This window comes from Gymnoscopelus braueri, assembly GCF_963280865.1.
Source record: "Gymnoscopelus braueri genome assembly, chromosome: 18".
Lineage (NCBI taxonomy): Eukaryota > Metazoa > Chordata > Actinopteri > Myctophiformes > Myctophidae > Gymnoscopelus > Gymnoscopelus braueri.
The window spans coordinates 22,437,081-22,456,346 of record NC_137618.1 but is presented as its reverse complement, the minus strand read 5'-3'; the positions used below and the strand labels follow the sequence as shown (position 1 = coordinate 22,456,346).

Here is a 19,266-nt window from a genome sequence, read left to right as displayed (position 1 = left end):
AGTTTACTGCCTCCCCTGTCCCTCGAGTCTGATCTATCAGACTGCTAGAGCGGGGGACTCATAGTTTGATGAAACCATGGATACCAAAGTCAGTGATTGATTAACGGGTTGATTGGTTTCCCAGGAATGATCAGTCGGTGACTACAATTGATCGGACCTGAGGAGAATATTCAAAGCTCTTCATTCTAAAGGCACGCATGCACGCGTGTGTGTGTGTGGGCGCGCGCGCACACACACACACACACACACACACACACACACACACACACACACACACACACACACACACACACACACACACACACACACACACACACACACATACACACACACTCACATCACAAACAATCAGTCACGACAAGAGTAAAATCTCCTGTTACCCTGACAACTGGGAGACTGTCAGACTCAGCACCAGAAAGTATAACATTTGATGATAATGATGCTAAGGGGTCACTCTGGGAGGGGAATGCTGGGGTGCAGGGGGAGACAAGGGGGAATCTGTAATATTGTACTATAAAATGCAAAGATACATTAAAAAAGTTCCCTCTCTCTCTCTCTCTCTCTCTCTCTCTCTTTCTCACTCTCTCCACACTCAGTTCATAACCAGATATTTCACTATATACCTGGAGAGAAGCTGCATGTGCTTGTGTTATTATTTGTGTTATATGCTGAGGCCAGTGGTTCTTCACATGCAAATCTTAAGACGTATATTAATTCAAACACACACTTCCACACAAAAAAGAGGGTCCGATGAATCAAGTAAGGAAGACTGTGCTTAATTTAGTTCCTCATCCTGTCACGGCATGGAGTAAAAAAAACACGGTCCTTCAACAGATAAGTCTAATCCTCTATACACTTCAACAGAGCCAGAGCAGCTGGTAAGCTTAGGCAGTGGAATGGTCCATTGCTTGATAAGCAACACGGCCAAACCATGGTATTTCAGGGGTCTTCAAAAGGGGGTCCGGGACCCCTATCGGGTCCTCAGAATTACTACAGGGGGGGGCGCCAAGTCTTTGTGTGATATGATTTAGTTTTTTAACATTAACCACTTGAACCCTAGCATCCCTTTTCTGAGGAGAACTTTAGCCAAAAATAGCAGATCTACAAGCTCACAATGCCTCGTGCTGCGAGGCGTTGTGAGCTTGTAGATCGGCTATTTTTGGCACAGAGGTATTGGTGTAGAGGGGAAAAAGAGCAGACCACCAAGTAAAAAATAAAAAAGTTTAACCTGAAACCCAATTTTATACACTATAGAAGGGGTCCCTGCTTCATCTCTCTCTCTCAGCTAGGGGGTCCTTGGCCTGAAAAACGTTGAAGACCCCTGCCTGTACTATATGAAATAAATATAGATGGTGGTAGGCCTGGGTGGTCCAGCCTGTTTACCAGAACATGGACAATGGACATGATGACAATATACAATTGCATAAAGGTTGGGCATGCGGAGACTGCATGAGGCAATCTATTTCTGGTCACAAGCAAGGGCTACAGTCAGATCAAATCATTCTGCATCACTTTCAGTAGGCCTACATGCTTATTTATGCGATGACACTCAGACAATAACAAATATTGCGTCATGATCTGCTCATGCTGGCTATTGCTAGGACAGCAGTCCTGTTACAAATTCACGAACCATGAACATCTTAACGTAGAAGCTGGCTAAGCTACTTAAAACGAATAGCTTTAAATTGGTATTTTAAATATTGCTTAATAAAATGACATCGCAATGGAAACCTGCTGCGAAATAACATCTAACAAACACAAGATTTTAAGAGATGACATGAATTAATAAGTTCAAAGAAAAACACTCACAGTTTGAGTCTTGACATATTCCATCGCAATAACAGAGCTATAAATACTGGGTCAGGTTTCTGGTCATATTGATGCGCATCTCATCGCTGCCTCTTCGACGGCACAGTGGTAAAGACCAGTGGTCGTTGCCATGTCCGCTTATTATAAGCGACTTTGGGCTTCTTTTTTGGTAAAGTTGCTAAATATTGGTAGTTGCGGGTTGCGGTTGGGCTTGTTTCTAAAGTGTGGTTGCAATTTTGTTTAAACCAGTGGTTCTCAAACATTTTCATGGCAAGCACCCCCATAGCCATATTAATATGTATTGGTCTTTGGTCCACCCACAGACCGACCCCCCCATCTAAAAATATTTCGTGCCAGGGATTTGTGTTTTAAAAATGTTCCACAATTCATTTTTTTTCCCCAAGATATTTTTTTCTTTTTTTGAAAATAGCAGATCTACAACTGCAATGCCTTGTGAGCTTATAGATTGGCTATTTTCAAGTAGCCTTTTCGCTTCTTTTGGGCTTGTTTTCATAGACCTGGTTGCTTATGTCTCTCGCAGAATCTGGCAACAGTGGTAAAGACTCGCCCTGTGTAGCCCACGGTGACACATAAAGCTTTAGACGGAATGATTCAGTAGCACCGCCTTCTCTCTCCAGTGGGAGGCGCGCTTGGTCTGGTTTGCAGCCAGCAAAATCAGGTGCCATTAATCTCTTTGCCATTTTAATGGAATGGATAACCTAAAATGCTCTGGATACCTTTAGGCTTAGCCATGGGGTGCGTTCGGATATTGCACACCGGAGCGCACTCGCCTATTAGTTTGTATTGGCCAGTGCGCTCAGTGCTGTATTTCCGAACGCACCCTATGTGTTATATATACGGAATCTAATAAAATAGCATTTTATTTTGTTTGTTAAAAAAAAAAAAATGCACTCAATCAATCATGACGGCCTTAATTATACTAAGATCCCCAGATCCTTGTAGCCTAAGTAAAAGAAAAGCCAAAATTGTAAAAAATAAAATAAAATAAAAAAGAAATGAAAAGAAAAAAGAATGAAATAGCCTATAATACATTAAAATAGTCCAATCCGAGAATTGATGAATGGTTGTAGACTAAAAAAGATCTGTCACTGTGATATGGACACACAGGACACCCCTACATGCATGTGTTAATTTTTAACAGGGAGGATGATGCCCGGCCCAAATTTCACCGACCCTGCTGAAAATTGAAGTGCATGTGCCACACGCACGCTCTCTTTGCCACTATGGGAAAGAGAGAGGGGGGTATGTGGCAACAACTTAAAAGAGAGGATAGCACTTAAGCTTATGCTGGAAAACACTTATTTCCAAAGTGGTCTCATGGAAATAAACAAGGCCTATTTATTACAAAAATAAATAGCCTAGCTATTAGTCCTCCATTAAATGTTAATCATTAACACTCCCCACAAAGCCTTTTGTTTTAAAATGTCAGTTGTTTGGTGCGGTGTGCAGGCAGGTTGTTCCATAAGATATGGAGGTCCCAAGAAGCAAATTTTTCTATAGCTGGGCCTACTGCTATTTTACCACTGAATGACACTATACTTATTTTTGCTCAAATGGAGGATGGGATGGCATCACCATATGGTCATGTATATGCATTTTTGTCAATAAAAACATCAATTAATCAGGCCTAGATGTAAAAGTAGTCATCCAAATCATTATTTGAGTAAGGAATAGTATAAAAGTATATGAAAAAACTACTAAAGGACTGAGTTAAAAATGGTATAATTATATAGTGCTTGTCTCAAGAATTAAATAAACACAACATGCATTTAATAAAATAAAAATAAATGCATACAAATAAAAAGCAGAATGTGGCCAAATCACGAGAAAATGATTTTACAATTATTGTTAAAGGGATAACATAAAAAGCCTTGGGGGCTTGTTCCCATTGTGGTCCTGTGTATTCAATTCATCAATAATTCAGTGACACATTTGTCCCAAAATGTAAATGAGTAAAATTATCATTATTTTCCTTCACAAATATACTTGAGTGAAAGTGAAAAGTAGACCATGTAGCCTATGTTGCATTCAAACTGCTGTAGCCTACTCTTGCAAGTAGAATTTATTCAAAAAGTTAGGCTAATTAAGTAGGATCACTCACTGAGTTCTTGCTGAATTGAATACACAGGACTGCAATGGAAACAAGCCCCTAGGGCTTTTTGTATTATCCTTTTAACAATCATTGTAAAATCGTACCTCTGTACTATTTGCAAACTGTTCATAAAGTATACAATCAATCAAAAATCAATCAATCAAAGCCTATTGTAGGTGGTGTTCACTGTTCACACTAATTACCCACCTCTAGTTAAATGTGTGGTGGTGAGAGCTCTGTGGCTCAAGTCTGTCTCTTTCATAAACATTACATGTGATTCTCTATAATAAGTAGGCCGCTATATAGTATAGAGAGCCTTATAGTGTAATACACAGCCCCCTGGCTAGCCAGGCGCCGAAACTGCGAGGTGTCTGCTTTGCTTTCCCAAGCCCTCGTCCCACCCTTCTATTTGATCCAAATGAGGGCCAATAGGAACAGCGCCCTGACCGCGCCCAGCCCCTATCGGAATGCGTGGACGCGCAACAGGCACACACACACGCACAGGTACATTGTTGCCATGTCTGCTTATTATAAGCGACTTTGGGCTTGCTTCTGTAAAAGTCGCTTGCAAATATTGGTATTTTTTCCCCCTTTTTTGAAACTAGCAGATAGATCTACAAGCTCACAACGCGTCGCATCAGGGGTTGTTGTGAGCTTGTAGATCGGCTATTGCCTATTTTCAAATAGCCGAGAGCCGTCGCACTTCTTTTGGGCATGTTTTCATAGGTTGCTTATTTCTCTCTCAAAACCTGGCAACACTGCATACAGGTAAAGTCACTCACAGTCACAGGTGTGTGCACTGTGCAGTCTGTCTGTCACCTCTGTGCACGGCACGCTGAAGGAGACTCACTAGACTGAAGGATTGTTTGACAAAGAGAGAGCTCTTCTTCATAAACCTTGATTCAGACCTGCTTTCAACATGATTGAGAACAAGCGACTTGGATTTGTTGACTTGTAAAAGCCACAGCCTACTCAAGTAATGTTCTGTGGTGTTTTTAAATGATTATTTTTTAAGTTGGATGGGGTGAGCTGAATCTCGCCACGCTAATAAGCATTTGGATATTAATGACTTAATCACTTAGTGGCCACAGATCGCAGCATATTATGGACTGTGGAATTTTCTCCACCACCATGGAATGTTTAACCAGTGTGAAACGGGCGGCGTTTTTATTGAGCATTTGCACGATTCTATTATGCGTGCCACACGGTTCCAACGGAGAGATCCCACCCAAACCGACCGACATCAGCGTTACCATTCTGCCCCCAATCAAGCCCGACGGCCCCCAAGCCTTTCCTGATGCAGAGAAGGCCAATTTGCCGGTGTTTCAAATGGACTACGCCAGGATACAGATACCCTTTGAGATCACTCTCTGGGTGCTCCTGGCTTCGTTTGCTAAGATTGGTAAGCAAACATAACGTGGTTTAATTTCATGTTCAAGAACAGTAATATCCACATTGGTGGTTGTTGTCTATGGCAGTGGTGGAAAGTAACTAAGTACATTTACTCAAGTACTGTACTTAAGTACAATTTTGAGGTATTTGTACTTTACTTGAGTATTTCCAATTTCCAATACTTTTACTTCTACTCCACTACATCTCAGAGGCAAATATTGTACTTTTACTCCACTACAATTATTTGAAAACTTTAGTTACTTTTCAGATATAAATTATGGTAGTTGTTAACATATCACGAATGGAGCGATCCAGGTAGCTAGGTGAGAACTCATTGCAATGTTATGTGTCAGGGGACATACAGAAAACAGCCCAGGACATATGCACTGTAACTGTTCCAATCTAGGCTACTGTAAGTATTTATTTCTGATTAACTCAGGCCCCCTTTACTCTTTCCCCTCAGGCTTCCATGTGTACCACAAGATCACAGTGTGGGTGCCAGAGTCATGCCTTCTCATCAGCATCGGTTTGATCGTGGGTGCCATCATGCATTCTGTCCATGAGGAACCCCCTGCTGTGATCAGCTCCAATGTCTTCTTCCTGTACATGCTGCCTCCCATTGTCCTTGACTCGGGCTACTTTATGCCCACCAGGCCCTTCTTTGAGAACATCGGCACGGTATGCTATGTCACCAACCAGCCTCTGTGTCCCCCCAGCAAATGCAGAGCATGTCACTACACTGTATAATCCTATAGGTCTATTTGCAATCAAATTAACACTCAGGAATTTGCAGTGTAAGATTAAATGCTCTTTCACCTTGTTCATATGTGTGATATTGTGAGTGACTCTGATGCTTAATATCATGTGCAGGTAATGTGGTTCGCTGTAGTGGGGACTCTGTGGAACAGCATTGGCATTGGGATGTCTCTGTTTGCCATATGTCAAATTGAGGCCTTCGGCGTGCAGGACATTAACCTCCAGGAGAACTTGCTGTTCGGTGCCATCATCTCAGCGGTGGATCCCGTGGCTGTGCTGAGCGTGTTCGAGGACGTGTCCGTCAATGAGCAGCTCTACATTGTGGTGTTCGGCGAATGCCTCTTTAATGATGCTGTCACTGTGGTGAGTATAGAGGCTATGTGTGTACAATTTTAAGGTTAGCGTTTTAGACTAACGGAGATTAGGGGGAATGAGAAGAGGATTTGTAAAGCTACTGTATGTTCCACACGCCTTAAATTCAGTATGTCTGTTCATGTGACACGATTGTGGGAGACGTCATGGTGTGTCACTCGTCTTCCTCGCATTGTAAACATCCTTGAGCTAAACCTAGCGAAAGACGTGCTGCTACATGTTGGTCTCTCTAACTTTAGATTCCTTTGACTACATGTTTGGCATGACAGGTTGAGCAGCAGTGAGTAAGTTGCTGTCACCTTAGCTCCTCCAATGGCTGACATGAGAGGATTTTACATACTTGAAAGGGACGTTGGTATCGGTGGAAAGTAGTGCAGTGAGCTACAAATGCATCCATGCCGGTTGTGCTTGAAATCAAATGCTTGTGCCACTATTATTTGTAGCCCAGTGGGGCCCCTCTGTTTTTGCCTCCAGGATATTATTATGTTCACACTCTAAAGGTTGAGCTCAGGTTTCACCAGGTACACACCTGTTCACAGTTTCTCTGTGTTTCCATTTCCAGGGTTCTGCTCGAGGGTGAGATCTGTGTAATTAAAATGTGTGTGAGGGATTCTATTCATATTCTCCAGATTGGATATAATTTGTTATTTAAGGGAGTTATGGAATGTCTATATTAGAGACACACACCAAAGTGTGTCCATGGGATATCTCAGGGTGAAAGCGTTTGTTTAGATGTCACTAAACCGGTTTCTGAGGTCACTATTGCATTTGGATGCATGGGAGGAGTTAACACGCACCAACGGAACCCCCCCATCTATTATATTATCACTCTGTGTCTCTCTCTGTCTCACACACTCACACACACACACTCACACACACGCACATGCGCACGCGCACACACTCACTCTGGGATTTGCGTTGGGAGTGGTGGGGTCCCTTTGTTTAGTACACAGTAGCCGAGCCTGAGTTGATGCTGAGAGTGAAGGCAAACATTTACCCATGGAGACGGGAAAGAAACTAGGCGTGGTCTCTACTGACAGTTTCATGTTGCGGAATCATACAGATCAAGGAGATATAGTGCTTTTAATGTTAGCCATTGTTATCACATAAGAAACAAGCGGGAACAGTACAACCATGATCAACAAGTTGCTATTTAGAAAGATTCTAGATATGCTGTTTACTTCTACGCAGATACTAATGACATTACGTTACACAATTTAGATGTTAGGTTTAATGTCTACTTTCTATCCTAGATAAGCTACTATAGTACATACAGTAGTTTACTTTTTTTTATCAGAAGTCAAATATTCAACCACTTATCCTGCTGTTATTTGACCAGGGCTCATGCTGCTTACTTACTCTAATCTTGAACTTTATAAGTTTCATGAGTGTCTTGTTGAATGTAGAATTGTAGAGAAGGGCCTATCATTCAGTTTTGTTAGTGTCTCTGATAGAGTCGATCAATGGTCTGGCCGATATATAGGCCATTATGTGACTTTTTTTGATGACCTCGGCATCTGCAATTGTGCAGCCAATGTGTCCCAATAACAACGCATTGTGAGCTTGTAGATCGTCAATTATTTTATGTTTGAATATGGCTTAAGTGGTTATTCTTTTTAATTTGCTTATAAGTTAATTCTTCTCAAATAGAAACATCAATCAAATCTACGTATTTTTTTCAAATTCATTAGAAAATCTTTGCAATAATTGACGAAAGTGGTCAAAACATTGGGTAGTCTGTGATCTAGGACTCTCCGAAATCAGGATCGGCATCGGATCCAAAAATCAGGCATCGGTCGGGATCTAGTTTCTGAACTGTCTGGTGTTATAACTGGTTTCCCAGAGAGAGAATTTCATTTCCATGCTCTCCAAGGCAAACCCTTAATGCAATAGGATCCCCTTGTTGAAGACGTCAGCTGAACAATGTGGCTGTTAGAGGGGTAATTAGGTTTGTTAAGGCTGTGTGAACACAGTGAAATGTGCTTGACCCGTAACAGTGGTTTGCTGGCAAACGTGATCTATCTTTGAACTTGATTTGTTGCCAGGATGTTCTCTGCCTAAATTGAAAGTAAATGACCCATTTTCTTCTGAGAACTTCAATCAATGAAGGAATGAATGAATGGTAATTTTTAGTTGGTTCTGTTTGCCTTTTATATGCATGAATTCCTTATCGATTAACTCTCTCAGTGCCAAGCCCCGAGTTATCCCGAGTTTTAGGGTTATACCCTCAGTGCCAGAACGAGAAATCCCTTTTTTTTTTTTTTTTTTTGGAAAAAAGTATTCAGAACCCAAGATATCATTATCTGAAGATTTGCAGCTCCATCCACTCTTTGTTTAACCTATAACTGAAAAAGGCGCTTCCTAAGCACTTTTTTTTTACTTTGAAAAGAAAAAAGTTGGCACAGTTCGCAATATTTTTTTTATTTCCTTGGCACTGAAAGAGTTCAAATGTTTAAAAATGTTTCACTTGGCTGAAGCTCTTACCCGGAGCAACTAGCATAAATTGCTAGATTGGAGTAAACGGCATGAACTCTAGGCAACAACCCTACAAACCCAGTCTGTTGGCAACATTACCACATATGGCGTCAGTGGAAATTCTGCCTTCAAACGCTATCAGTGCTGTTGGTAGAGAAACAAAGGAAGTTATTCCTGCAAATGTCCCTTCTTCAGTGAGTCATTCGGTGTGCTTTGTGACATTATATTATCTCATTGCAAACAGTGCTGAGCAAATAATTCAATAAATCACCTTTATCAGGAGCACTGTGATTAGAGGCCCTGGCCTCTGACACCACCCATGACCTCTGAAAAGGATGTGTGCACGGTTTATTCATGTACGTTGATAGGCTATATATATATACGGTTGTGGAAGTTGTAAGTATTATGTGGTTGTTGCACCCTTATGGGGGTGGACCGTGAATTTGCCCTTCAGACCTTTAAAAAAAAAAAATAATCTCTGCCAGGCCGGAGATTATGTTTTTGCCCCTGTCCGTCTGTTTGTTTGTCTTTGTGTCTGAACAGCTAATCTCCGACACTTTGCACACATAGTGTAGGCCAAGGAAGAAGCTCCACCCCAAATGATTACAATCAGCCTCATGGTGGCGCTATAACAAGTCGTTTCACCTTTTGGCCTATAACTATTGAACCGCAGGTCGTACAGTCAAAGAAACTTGGATTCCTTGGTTCATGATGCAACTGACAAGATTTTCCGCCTTTCTTCATAATATACGTTTTGCTACTAGAATTAGAATCAATCAACTTTATTGTCACATCACAGGTTTACAGGTGTAAAACAGTGGGTGAAATTCGTTTTTGTGCAAGCTCCATCGTTTTCGTTATTTATCTACACACTACAGTATACAGTATCTAACTCCGGTGCGGTAAGTACCTGAGGTAAGGCATATGGTGCGTGAGCATAGCAGCAGATATATACTGTACATGATATGCTATGGACGTTAGTTAAGGTGCGAGAATAAAAAAAAACTGTATGCTGTACTTGGGATTAAGGTGCAGAGTGTCAGCGCGTGTCGACCGCATAGTTCACATAAGGTAGCTGTCACTGGTATAATCCACAGATGGGTCCATGAAGAAGAGCAAAAAGTATCTCTGGAGTCATGTAATCAAGATGTATCAGTCAGCTTTTTCATATTCCATTCCGATAGGCTATGATTTACTCCAGTCCAGTGAAAACTCTGTTTGTTTTCCAGGTGCTGTACAACATGTTCAACTTTGTGGCTGAGATGCCACAGGTGGAGCCAGTGGACGTGTTCCTGGGTGTGGCGCGGTTCTGCGTGGTGGGGTTCGGAGGCATGGGCTTTGGCATCCTGTTTGGCTTCGTGGCTGCCTTCACCACGCGCTTCACTGGCAACGTCCGAGAAATTGAGCCTCTCTTCATCTTCATGTACAGTTACCTGTCCTACTTGGTGGCTGAGCTCTTCGGCATCTCGTCCATCATGACGTGAGTAGTTGAACATGTTTCAGTCAAAGTCAGAAAACACTTTTGTCTTGGACACAGTCACGTCATCATCATCATAAACCCTACGGTCACATAGATGGACTTAACCATTTTCCACCTGGTGTCCCAATTTTGGCATATCATTACCGTTGTGTAGATGAAAACTTATTAAAAATGTAAATATCTTTCTTACATACACACATACAATGAGAAAATGTAAGGTTACTAGAGCTTGTAGATCGTCTATTTTTGCGTGACACTGTCATACGACGTAGTATAAAATAGGGCAATAATTTATGAAATATGGAAATATTTACCGACAGCGACGATCTGCAAACAAAGAAATACCTATATTTTGTTTCTCTGCAGCATCGTGAGCTGTGCACTGACCATGAAGTACTATGTTGAAGAAAACGTGTCCCAGCGTTCATGCACCACCATCCGCCACGTGATCAAGATGCTGGGCAGCATCTCCGAGACCCTCATCTTCTTTTTCTTAGGTGTGGTCACCATAACAACAGAGCACGAGTGGAACTGGGGCTACATCATGTTTACGCTGCTGTTTGCCTTTGTGTGGAGAGCTCTGGGTAAGTGACGAGTGCACACTGTAAAATCTTGAAGTGTTAATTTAACTGAGTCTGTAAATATGGAATACTCCAGGTTTGACTACGTGTGTACTTGTGAGGGCCAAACATCCCCACAAGTATAGTAGAATTTGAGAAGGACCATTATCCTAGTTTTCACAGATAAAATGTTTGTGTTATGGTTAAAGATTTTTTGAGTTAAGGTCATTACACATTAGGTTTAGATGTTAGAGTTGGATTTATTCCTTTATACACAGTTGTGCTGTGGTGTCATGCCCCGAAAATAGCAGATACAAGCACCGATGCGTTGTGAGCTTGTATATCAGCTATTTTGGCGTTTAGGTAAAAAAAAATAATTAAATGGCATTCATAAAATCGGCCTACTAAAATGTTGATGTCCTCACAAGTATAACGTTCTGCCATTATTATTGGCATGCGTTTGAGTGTAAAATAAGAAACATCCCAGTCATCCCAAGAATCCTAGTATTGAATTAAGTCGTACATTTGGTGATATTATTTGTACTCTTCCCTTGCAGGTGTGTTGGTGCTGACTCAAATCATTAACCCTTTCAGGACCATCCCATTTAACCTCAAAGACCAATTTGGTCTGGGATATGGTGGCCTGCGAGGTGCAATTTCCTTCGCACTGGTCTTCACACTCCCTGATAACATTGAGCGCAAACAGCTCTTCGTTACTGCAACAATTGTCATCATCATCTTCACTGTCTTTATTCAGGTAAGAAATTATATACTTCTATATTATAAATAGTGCACATCATTTCTGGGATCTTGTTTCCTTTTTTTTCCTTTTTGTTATTGATAGATTACAGTAGGCTGGCAGGAAATGGGGGGAGAGATGGGATGACACGCAGCAAAGGTCGTTGGGACCGGGAGTCGAACCCGCGACTATTACCAGCCTAGGTGCCCAGACGGTTAACTCAACCGTCCGGGCCGGGATTTTGTTTTCTAACATATGCCACTACAGCATACTCTTCCATATCATTTTAGATAGATGCTAGATATGTTGCTTACTTGATATCATATCTCACTTGCACTTTGTAAGTCACTCTGAATAATAAACATTTAGCAGATGCTCTGCTCAATGCCTCATTTATGAATTGTTGATTTTGTCCTGTTGAGTCACTGACATCTCTCCACAGGGCATCAGCATCCGACCCCTGATCGAGTTCATCAATGTCCGTCGTACCAACCGCAATCTGGACACCATCAATGTAGAGATTCACTGCAGGGTATGTCACAGATTGTATTTGCTCTGCATACATTGACAGCATGTTCCTGTGCATACAGTAGTGTTAACAGTCCATACCTCTTCTGCAGCTGATGGACCATACCATTGCTGGCATAGAGGATCTCTGTGGACAGTGGAGCCATTTCTTCTGGAAGGATAAGTAAGAACCTCCCCTCCTACTTTGACCCCTTATTGCTCACCAGCAGCTGCCATACACACTAATAATAATAATGATAATACAACATGACATTTATTTAGCGCTTTTCAAGATATACACTTGCTTTATTACAAAACAGTAGTATAGTAAAAAAACCAACACATTATTCATCTGAAAGTAAACGCTAGCTGAATAATCGTGTTAAAGGCAAAAAGAACAAATCTTTGAAGTAAAACTTTGAAGTTTCAATTAAACTGGAGATGGGATGGCAGTTGTAAATGGACGAGCTCGTGGGTTGTGCTCTAACTTTTCCTCTTTGTGGTTTAGTGTGACAATGCCATTGTTCGGGCATGGAATGTGAGGGGAATGGTGGCAAGGACTAAAACTGGGTGTCATGTTCAGCTTCCTCTCTATATTGACAAAAGGACGCTTTTCTTCCCCATTGCTTTGAAACTTTTCCCGCACAACTGCTTTTGTCCCTCTGATTTACCATCCCGTTTTCAGGTTTATATCAGCCTCACTCTTTGCTATATGCCACTTATTTACTGCAACAGTCGGCCAGAAACCACGTATCTCCATACAGTATTTCAACTTTTTGTGTTTTTCCGTAAATTAATGCCCTACTTCGATCTACAAGCGTGACGTGTTGTGAGCTTGTAGAGCTCCTATTTTTGAAAATGTTTTAATATGTGAAAGTAGTTAACGGTCTGTTAAATACATTGATCCGTTGGAACACAGGTTATTTTTGTTCCCTTTTCCTGAAAAGTCACAGTTTTGGACATACAAGGTTTCCACCTGACAGCAACTTTACACATCGTCCTGCATCCAACGCCCCCTGCTGAGCAACCTTGGCTCAGTTGCTCTGGATGTTGTTGCTATCGATACTCCTGGTTGAACGGGTTTCTCTGGTCTCTGCGTTTGCATGTCAAGTCAGTTTTTCAGTTAAGATACTCACCCTCATTTGACCTGAGGCATTTGGATGATACAAACATTCTGCTTAGTATGGAATTTATGAGAAGTTACATCATCACACTTTCATTTTCAGTGGAAGCCAGCAACGTGACGCAACAAACTGACAGGACAGCCGTCAACTGTCGGTGTGCGACGGGCATGACGTGCTATAAAAAACGTTCTAAACTTGTTTCAGCGCTCCAGTGTCGCAGTGAATCGTCAATCAATGTTTTTGCTTCGCCGTTTCCACTCCCCTTCTCTCTCCCGACAATTCCTACTCCGTTCCGTAAATGGAAGAAAAACTCATTCTGGCTGGTTATCAGTTTTGTGTGCCATTTAACCCAACCTTTTCATTTAAGTAGTATGGTTTGAGCAACGCTTTAACTGCAACTCTGCAACGAGTCTGCAGCAATATAGCTTGCCATGCATGGCCGTTTTGTAGCTTCTGTCGCTGCTAGTATGAATGGAGCATCACTGCGGTCACAGTGATGGACACACTGTGTACTTCTACTAATTGGTTCACATACTATGTTATGTATGTTATTTAGATAGACATATACTGTTTGATTGACCGCAAATGCAAATAAAGGTATTTAGATAGTATTTTGTTTAGACAGATGCTAAGTCATTTGTTGAATCAGCTTCATGCCATTTACTCCAATCGTAGATGTAGATTGCTCTGGATAAGATCATCTGCTAAATGTTAAATTGCCTACCCACTTTCTGTCTGTGTTCTCCATGAGTGAAGACCAACCATCCGTCCTCTTTCTCACAATTTCAGGTTTATGAAGTTTAACGACCGGATCCTGCGTAAGATCCTGATCAGGGACAGCCGGGCTGAGTCCAGTATCGTGGCACTGTATAAGAAGCTAGAACTGCAGAATGCCATGGAGATCCTGGACACGGTGACTGGGGACATCAGCGCTGCTCCGTCCATCAACTCTCTGCAGTATGGCGCCCTTGTCTTGTCTTTTACCATTACACCATCTCCACCTCAATATCTGCTGGGCTCAGAAAGGAAGAGTTACTAATGAGCCTACTGTTATCTGTCTACTAGTGAAGAGAAGAAGCGCACTCCTAAACCCAGGAAGAAGTTCCTGGCAGCTGACCTGAAGAACATGCATGATATCCTATCCAAGAACATGTACAAAATCAGAGCACAGGTGAGACATAGAATTTGATGCCAATCTCTTTTTTTTTCTTCTTTTTTTACTAAATTTTTATCCCACAATTTTGTAACCCATTTTTCAGCCAGTGCCAATGCCTAAGCTTGTAATCCTGGGCGCTACTCTCCCTCTGCCAGCTTAGGGAGTGTCTTATCACCTGACAGTGGGGAGTTTCCCCGGTAGGATGTAGCGCACAGGCATGCATAGATACGGCTTGCTAATTTGCATAACCTTTGTGGCGAGTAGTATTTTTGCCTGAGTGACATCACCCATTGGAAGGCTCTTCCATAACTTTTCATGTAGACCCAACAGAGCTTGAGTTTCTATTCATCTTTTGGGGTAAAGAAAATGTCTGTTTATTTAACAGCCTATTATTTCACATTTTGCTGCTCTTAATATTTCTTTAACGGCCTATTCTTTCACATCTTTCTGCTCTTAATATTTCATTTTCACGCACTGCACCACAACAATACATCCTTGTTGGGTCATTGTCTAAGGGAATGATTGGTTCCAACATTTCGGCAGTATTTGTTATCTATAAATTGACAACCTGTATGTGTATGCACAATCTGGGAACCCAAAGCCAAATGAGAATGAAAAACAGCGCCCTCTGCTGTTTGTACTATCTCGCAGAGCAGAATCTGTTCTTGAGAGATTAGTGTATGCATGTCTTTCCCGGACACCGTCCGACCAATTCATTTCAATCTTGGCATGTGTGTCGCTGATGAGGGGGAATTCGGTTGGATCAGCGATTGTCCAGAACAGAAAAACTATGAATGTCTGTACCTGTCTGTCCACATCAATATATTGATGTGTTATCTGTTTAACAATGTCCAATATTGTGCCTCTCGATACAATACTGTCAACAGTATAGGGGGGTAATTGCTTGGCTAATGTTCTCTTTCTGGCTTATTGTCAGTGTCATAAGAAATTGATGGATTTCATTAATGAGACAAACGGATGAGTAGCAACATCTGTGTCAAACACTGGAGGCCTTCTTGCTTTGTGTTTTTCCTGGGAGGTTGTTTGTTTTGGGTTTTACAAATAGCTGCGAGATGAATACCTTTGAAGTCAATGAAGGGTCTTGTAGCAGACAGGTGTGGTCCTCTATGGTTGAGCAATCTAAGCCAATCTCGGTTGTAAAAGAGCTTAAAGAAAGACAGTGAAACACTGTTGAGTGGTGTCTCGTTAAAGTCTACAGTGTATTAACTGCAGCAGACCTCTCAGCGTTTGCTTCCTTGGAGGGACCCATCTCAACAGTCAGTAGAGTAACCAGTGGCTGTGGTATGTAGGGTCTATTTGGAGATATCATTTATACATGTACTGTAGCTTGCCCTGGCATTGCCAAGGTTATTGTGTTGATTATTGCTATTGTGCTGTTAGTGGGTTGCACTCTGCTCATTTGTAAAATTGAAGGATTAACCACATTAACCCTGATGTCCTTAATTTGGGCATGTCATACAGTATGTGAAAATTCTCAAAAATAGCCTATATGCTTAACTTCAATGTCATACGTTGGTGTTGCAGTTGCACACACAGTGAAGATATGATTCAACAAGTCACATTGTGATGTGCTATTTTTGACGTAGGACCCACATGTCCAATATATTCAAATTATTTTTCTTTCTTTAAAAAAATAAACGGACAATATGTTGAAGTGGTCTGCCGACCACTTATCACATCCTACTGCCGGCAAACCATGGTTTTATTGTACGTACATTGTTTATAATGTAGCTTCATATTATGTGTTTCATTGTTTGTATGCAGACACAGGCATACACCAGAAAGCATGCGCTGCCCAACGACACCCAGAGCAAAGAAATCCTGATCAGACGCCACGCCAGCATCCGCCGCAGCATCCGGCCCGGCAGCTTTCAGTCAGCGGTATGGAAGAAACACTAACATATGGCTGGTGGTGGTGGGTGGGGCTATTCTCAAACGGGTACGCTCAGTGGTCTGGGTTTAGAATGGGATTAATCTGACTAAATTAGGTGGATTCTTACATGGCTTTTCAGCTCGAGGCAGGTAATTGAACACAGATTTTCAATTGCAGTTACATTTTCTCTAAAGCATATAAAGATGGCAGACTACCAAGTCAAGCGGCTTCAATTGCAATTCTCAATTTAGGCATTTAACAGAAACTTAAAAAGTACAAGATCAGAGTAAGCGGCATGAACCCCAGTCAACAAACGACAGGGTTAATGGTCAAGTAAATAGAGTGCAAAGAAAACACTTGGTGCTAACAAAGTAACTAGGTTACCTGGTAAACATCAAACCTAGCATCTGGCTGCTCTAAATAAATGACGTGCTATCTAAATAACATTCTTAGCATTTTGGGGGAAGCAATCGGTATATATTATGTCTTATCTAAATAACATACATACTGTATAGCATATCTGAAGTAACCAATATAACATCTGCATAGAATAACTAGCATCTATCAAAAATTGCAAGATTGTGATTGCAAGATTTATGCACTTTAGTTTTTGCCATTTTCCCTGTCATCACTCTCCGTTCTGTTTCTTCTATCATTTCCTTTCATGAGATGGTGCCCAAGTCTCATAAGTACTTCTCTCTGCCTGCTGGGGAGAGTCTGGACTCAAAGTTCCCTCCTAAGAGGCGGAGCCATGCAGGTAAAAATTTCAGTCAACTTTTGACCATATCCATTTAGCGCTTATCATCCTCAAGGTGGTAAACCCCATCCTCCAAGTATGACGTAAAATAAAAATGGCCACTGTGTGAAAATAGTCAATAAAGACCCCACTGGTTGGTACACGCTACATTCATTAATATGCGCCTATCATTATGAAAATATCATTTATTGATTTTTACTCTTGTACTTAATGTCTCTCATGCTCTGTGTCTCAGATGATGAGGAAACCATGTCAGAAATGGCCTACCCCTCTAGTCACTCAAGGTTTGCCAAGCCAGGCCGTTCCTCCTCCACAGCCATGATGCCTCTACACAGGCTGGACACACTGACAGAGGTACCTTCTGTTGCCGTAGTAGATGAGAGCAGAGGGCAGGGACGTAGAAGAGGTCGTGGCGCATCCAGACTGAACTCCTCCTCCAGTGATTCCCGTGTTCCTCTTCCTCGCCAGCACTTTCAGTCGTCTGCAGATGCTGGCAACACTTCCTCAGATAACGTTAGAAATGGGAGCCGTGATGCAGAAGAGCCCTCTTCACCACCTGCAGCCTGGTCCGCCGAACCCCGAGACCCAGCCAACAGTGGAGTGGGAAACCCCCTACTCAGGAGGCCTCAGTGGAACCCCGAGAAGCTGTGAAAGGTCCTGAGAACCCTGAACCCCTAAAGGTTATTTTCTTTTGAAAGAGCGCTGTTTTTAGCACTGTTGTTTTTTTTAAGCAGCAGGACTGCTATGAACTTTGTTGCAGGTTCTGAAGTACCAGCAGAATCTCATACCACTAACTTGATTCACAGCCGATTCACATGACCACTGAACCAAGCTCCTGTTGTGATAAACCTTGGCACTCCAGCCAGGAGTCTAGCTCACATCAGCGGTATTGTAATGTTGCTGCTAGCACTCTGAATGTACAGTATAGTTAACACCTTGGACTTGACAGGTGTAAAATACTTAAAAAATTACAGTGTACTAATAGTGGGGGAATTGTATACTAACGTTGAGCAACGACTCACTCCAAAGACTGTCATAAAGTCTTTTCCCCGGGTAGTTCTTAGAATTTTACAATATGATTTTTTTTTAATGTATTTGACCTGCCTATAGATTGTGTTTCTAAATGTTTCTAGTGTGATAATTTAAACATTTTAATATAACTGAATGCAAGTGAATGAATCTACGTGAATGAGGCATAACTGCACTTGCTTCTCTCTCCATGTATGTAGTGTAAATACTATTTTTAATTAATTGTTCTTTGCCTATTTTGTGTGGCCATTGTAAACAACCCCCATACAAACTGCGAATATAATGTTTAGTTTAATGTCAGGAAATTTTGCAACTTCTATGAAGAATTTGATTGACTAAAGAGTATTGCCTATTTTGTGTGGCCTATTTTGCAAGTTCTCTGAAGAAGTCTATTGGCTAAAGGGCAGTCCACACCAAGAATGTTAACTAGAGATACACTGATGAACGTTAAGGTACTGTAAACATGCCCTGTAAATTCGGATGGATTTTCACTGAATGTCCGTGTGTCTATGATGTCATTCAAAGTTGTGGTGTGAAATCCGATATCTACTTTATGTGATTATCATTCTTGTAGTGGACAGTGGACAGCCCCCCAAGTCTTTAATTTCTGTACGTCTGTTACACCGAAAATAGTCCAACTTTTATTCTTGCATGTAATAAAATTTCTACTTTATACAAAGCTTCATATAGTACTCGTCTTTCTTTAATTAGTCTTTATTTGGTTTAATTAAAACTATTCTTAGTTTTTTCACCTCAATAACTGCGCCAATTTTTTACTTATTCCATTCAACTTACAATTCTCACTTGTAACACTGGCCTACTTTCACAAGCTTTCTTTTATGGAGAAGTAGCTGACATATCATTGTTCTGAAGTTTCCTTTCAACTCTATTTTCCGGCCTTCAAATATAGTCCAATATTGTGCTGATCAGAGCAATGGTCCCTGAGTTAGGCTATTTTGACTGCTGTAACAATATTGTTTTTTTTAAATGTGACTATTCTCATGCCAAACCCAATGAACAGTGTTTGTGCCAGGTTTGGTGCAGATCAGAGCCTGTGGCCCCTGGTCTATTCTCATGGCAGACCCTGAACATTGTGCCAAGTT

The 19,266-nt window shown here is 41.5% G+C and overlaps 1 protein-coding gene across 1 annotated transcript; it reads left to right on the top strand.

Moving 5' to 3' along the window:
* Positions 1-4,736: 4,736 nt before the first annotated feature.
* Positions 4,737-18,838, top strand: slc9a2 (solute carrier family 9 member 2). The gene is made up of 13 exons (XM_080413115.1): positions 4,737-5,324; positions 5,778-5,992; positions 6,185-6,433; positions 10,147-10,397; positions 10,764-10,981; positions 11,515-11,714; positions 12,139-12,228; positions 12,317-12,387; positions 14,117-14,284; positions 14,393-14,498; positions 16,269-16,385; positions 17,047-17,134; positions 17,370-18,838. Exons 1-13 carry the CDS (start codon positions 5,027-5,029, stop codon positions 17,783-17,785), a joined length of 2,487 nt encoding a protein of 828 aa, XP_080269241.1. The 5' UTR covers positions 4,737-5,026; the 3' UTR covers positions 17,786-18,838.
* Positions 18,839-19,266: the final 428 nt, after the last annotated feature.

Bases quoted from the DNA above. Each gene is read 5' to 3' on its own strand.
- slc9a2 (XM_080413115.1), top strand. From the start codon at position 5,027: ATGGACTGTGGAATTTTCTCCACCACCATGGAATGTTTAACCAGTGTG. The intron at 5,325-5,777 runs GTAAGCAAACAT...CTTTCCCCTCAG, and splicing joins GGCTTCGTTTGCTAAGATTG to GCTTCCATGTGTACCACAAG. The intron at 10,398-10,763 runs GTGAGTAGTTGA...GTTTCTCTGCAG, and splicing joins GGCATCTCGTCCATCATGAC to CATCGTGAGCTGTGCACTGA.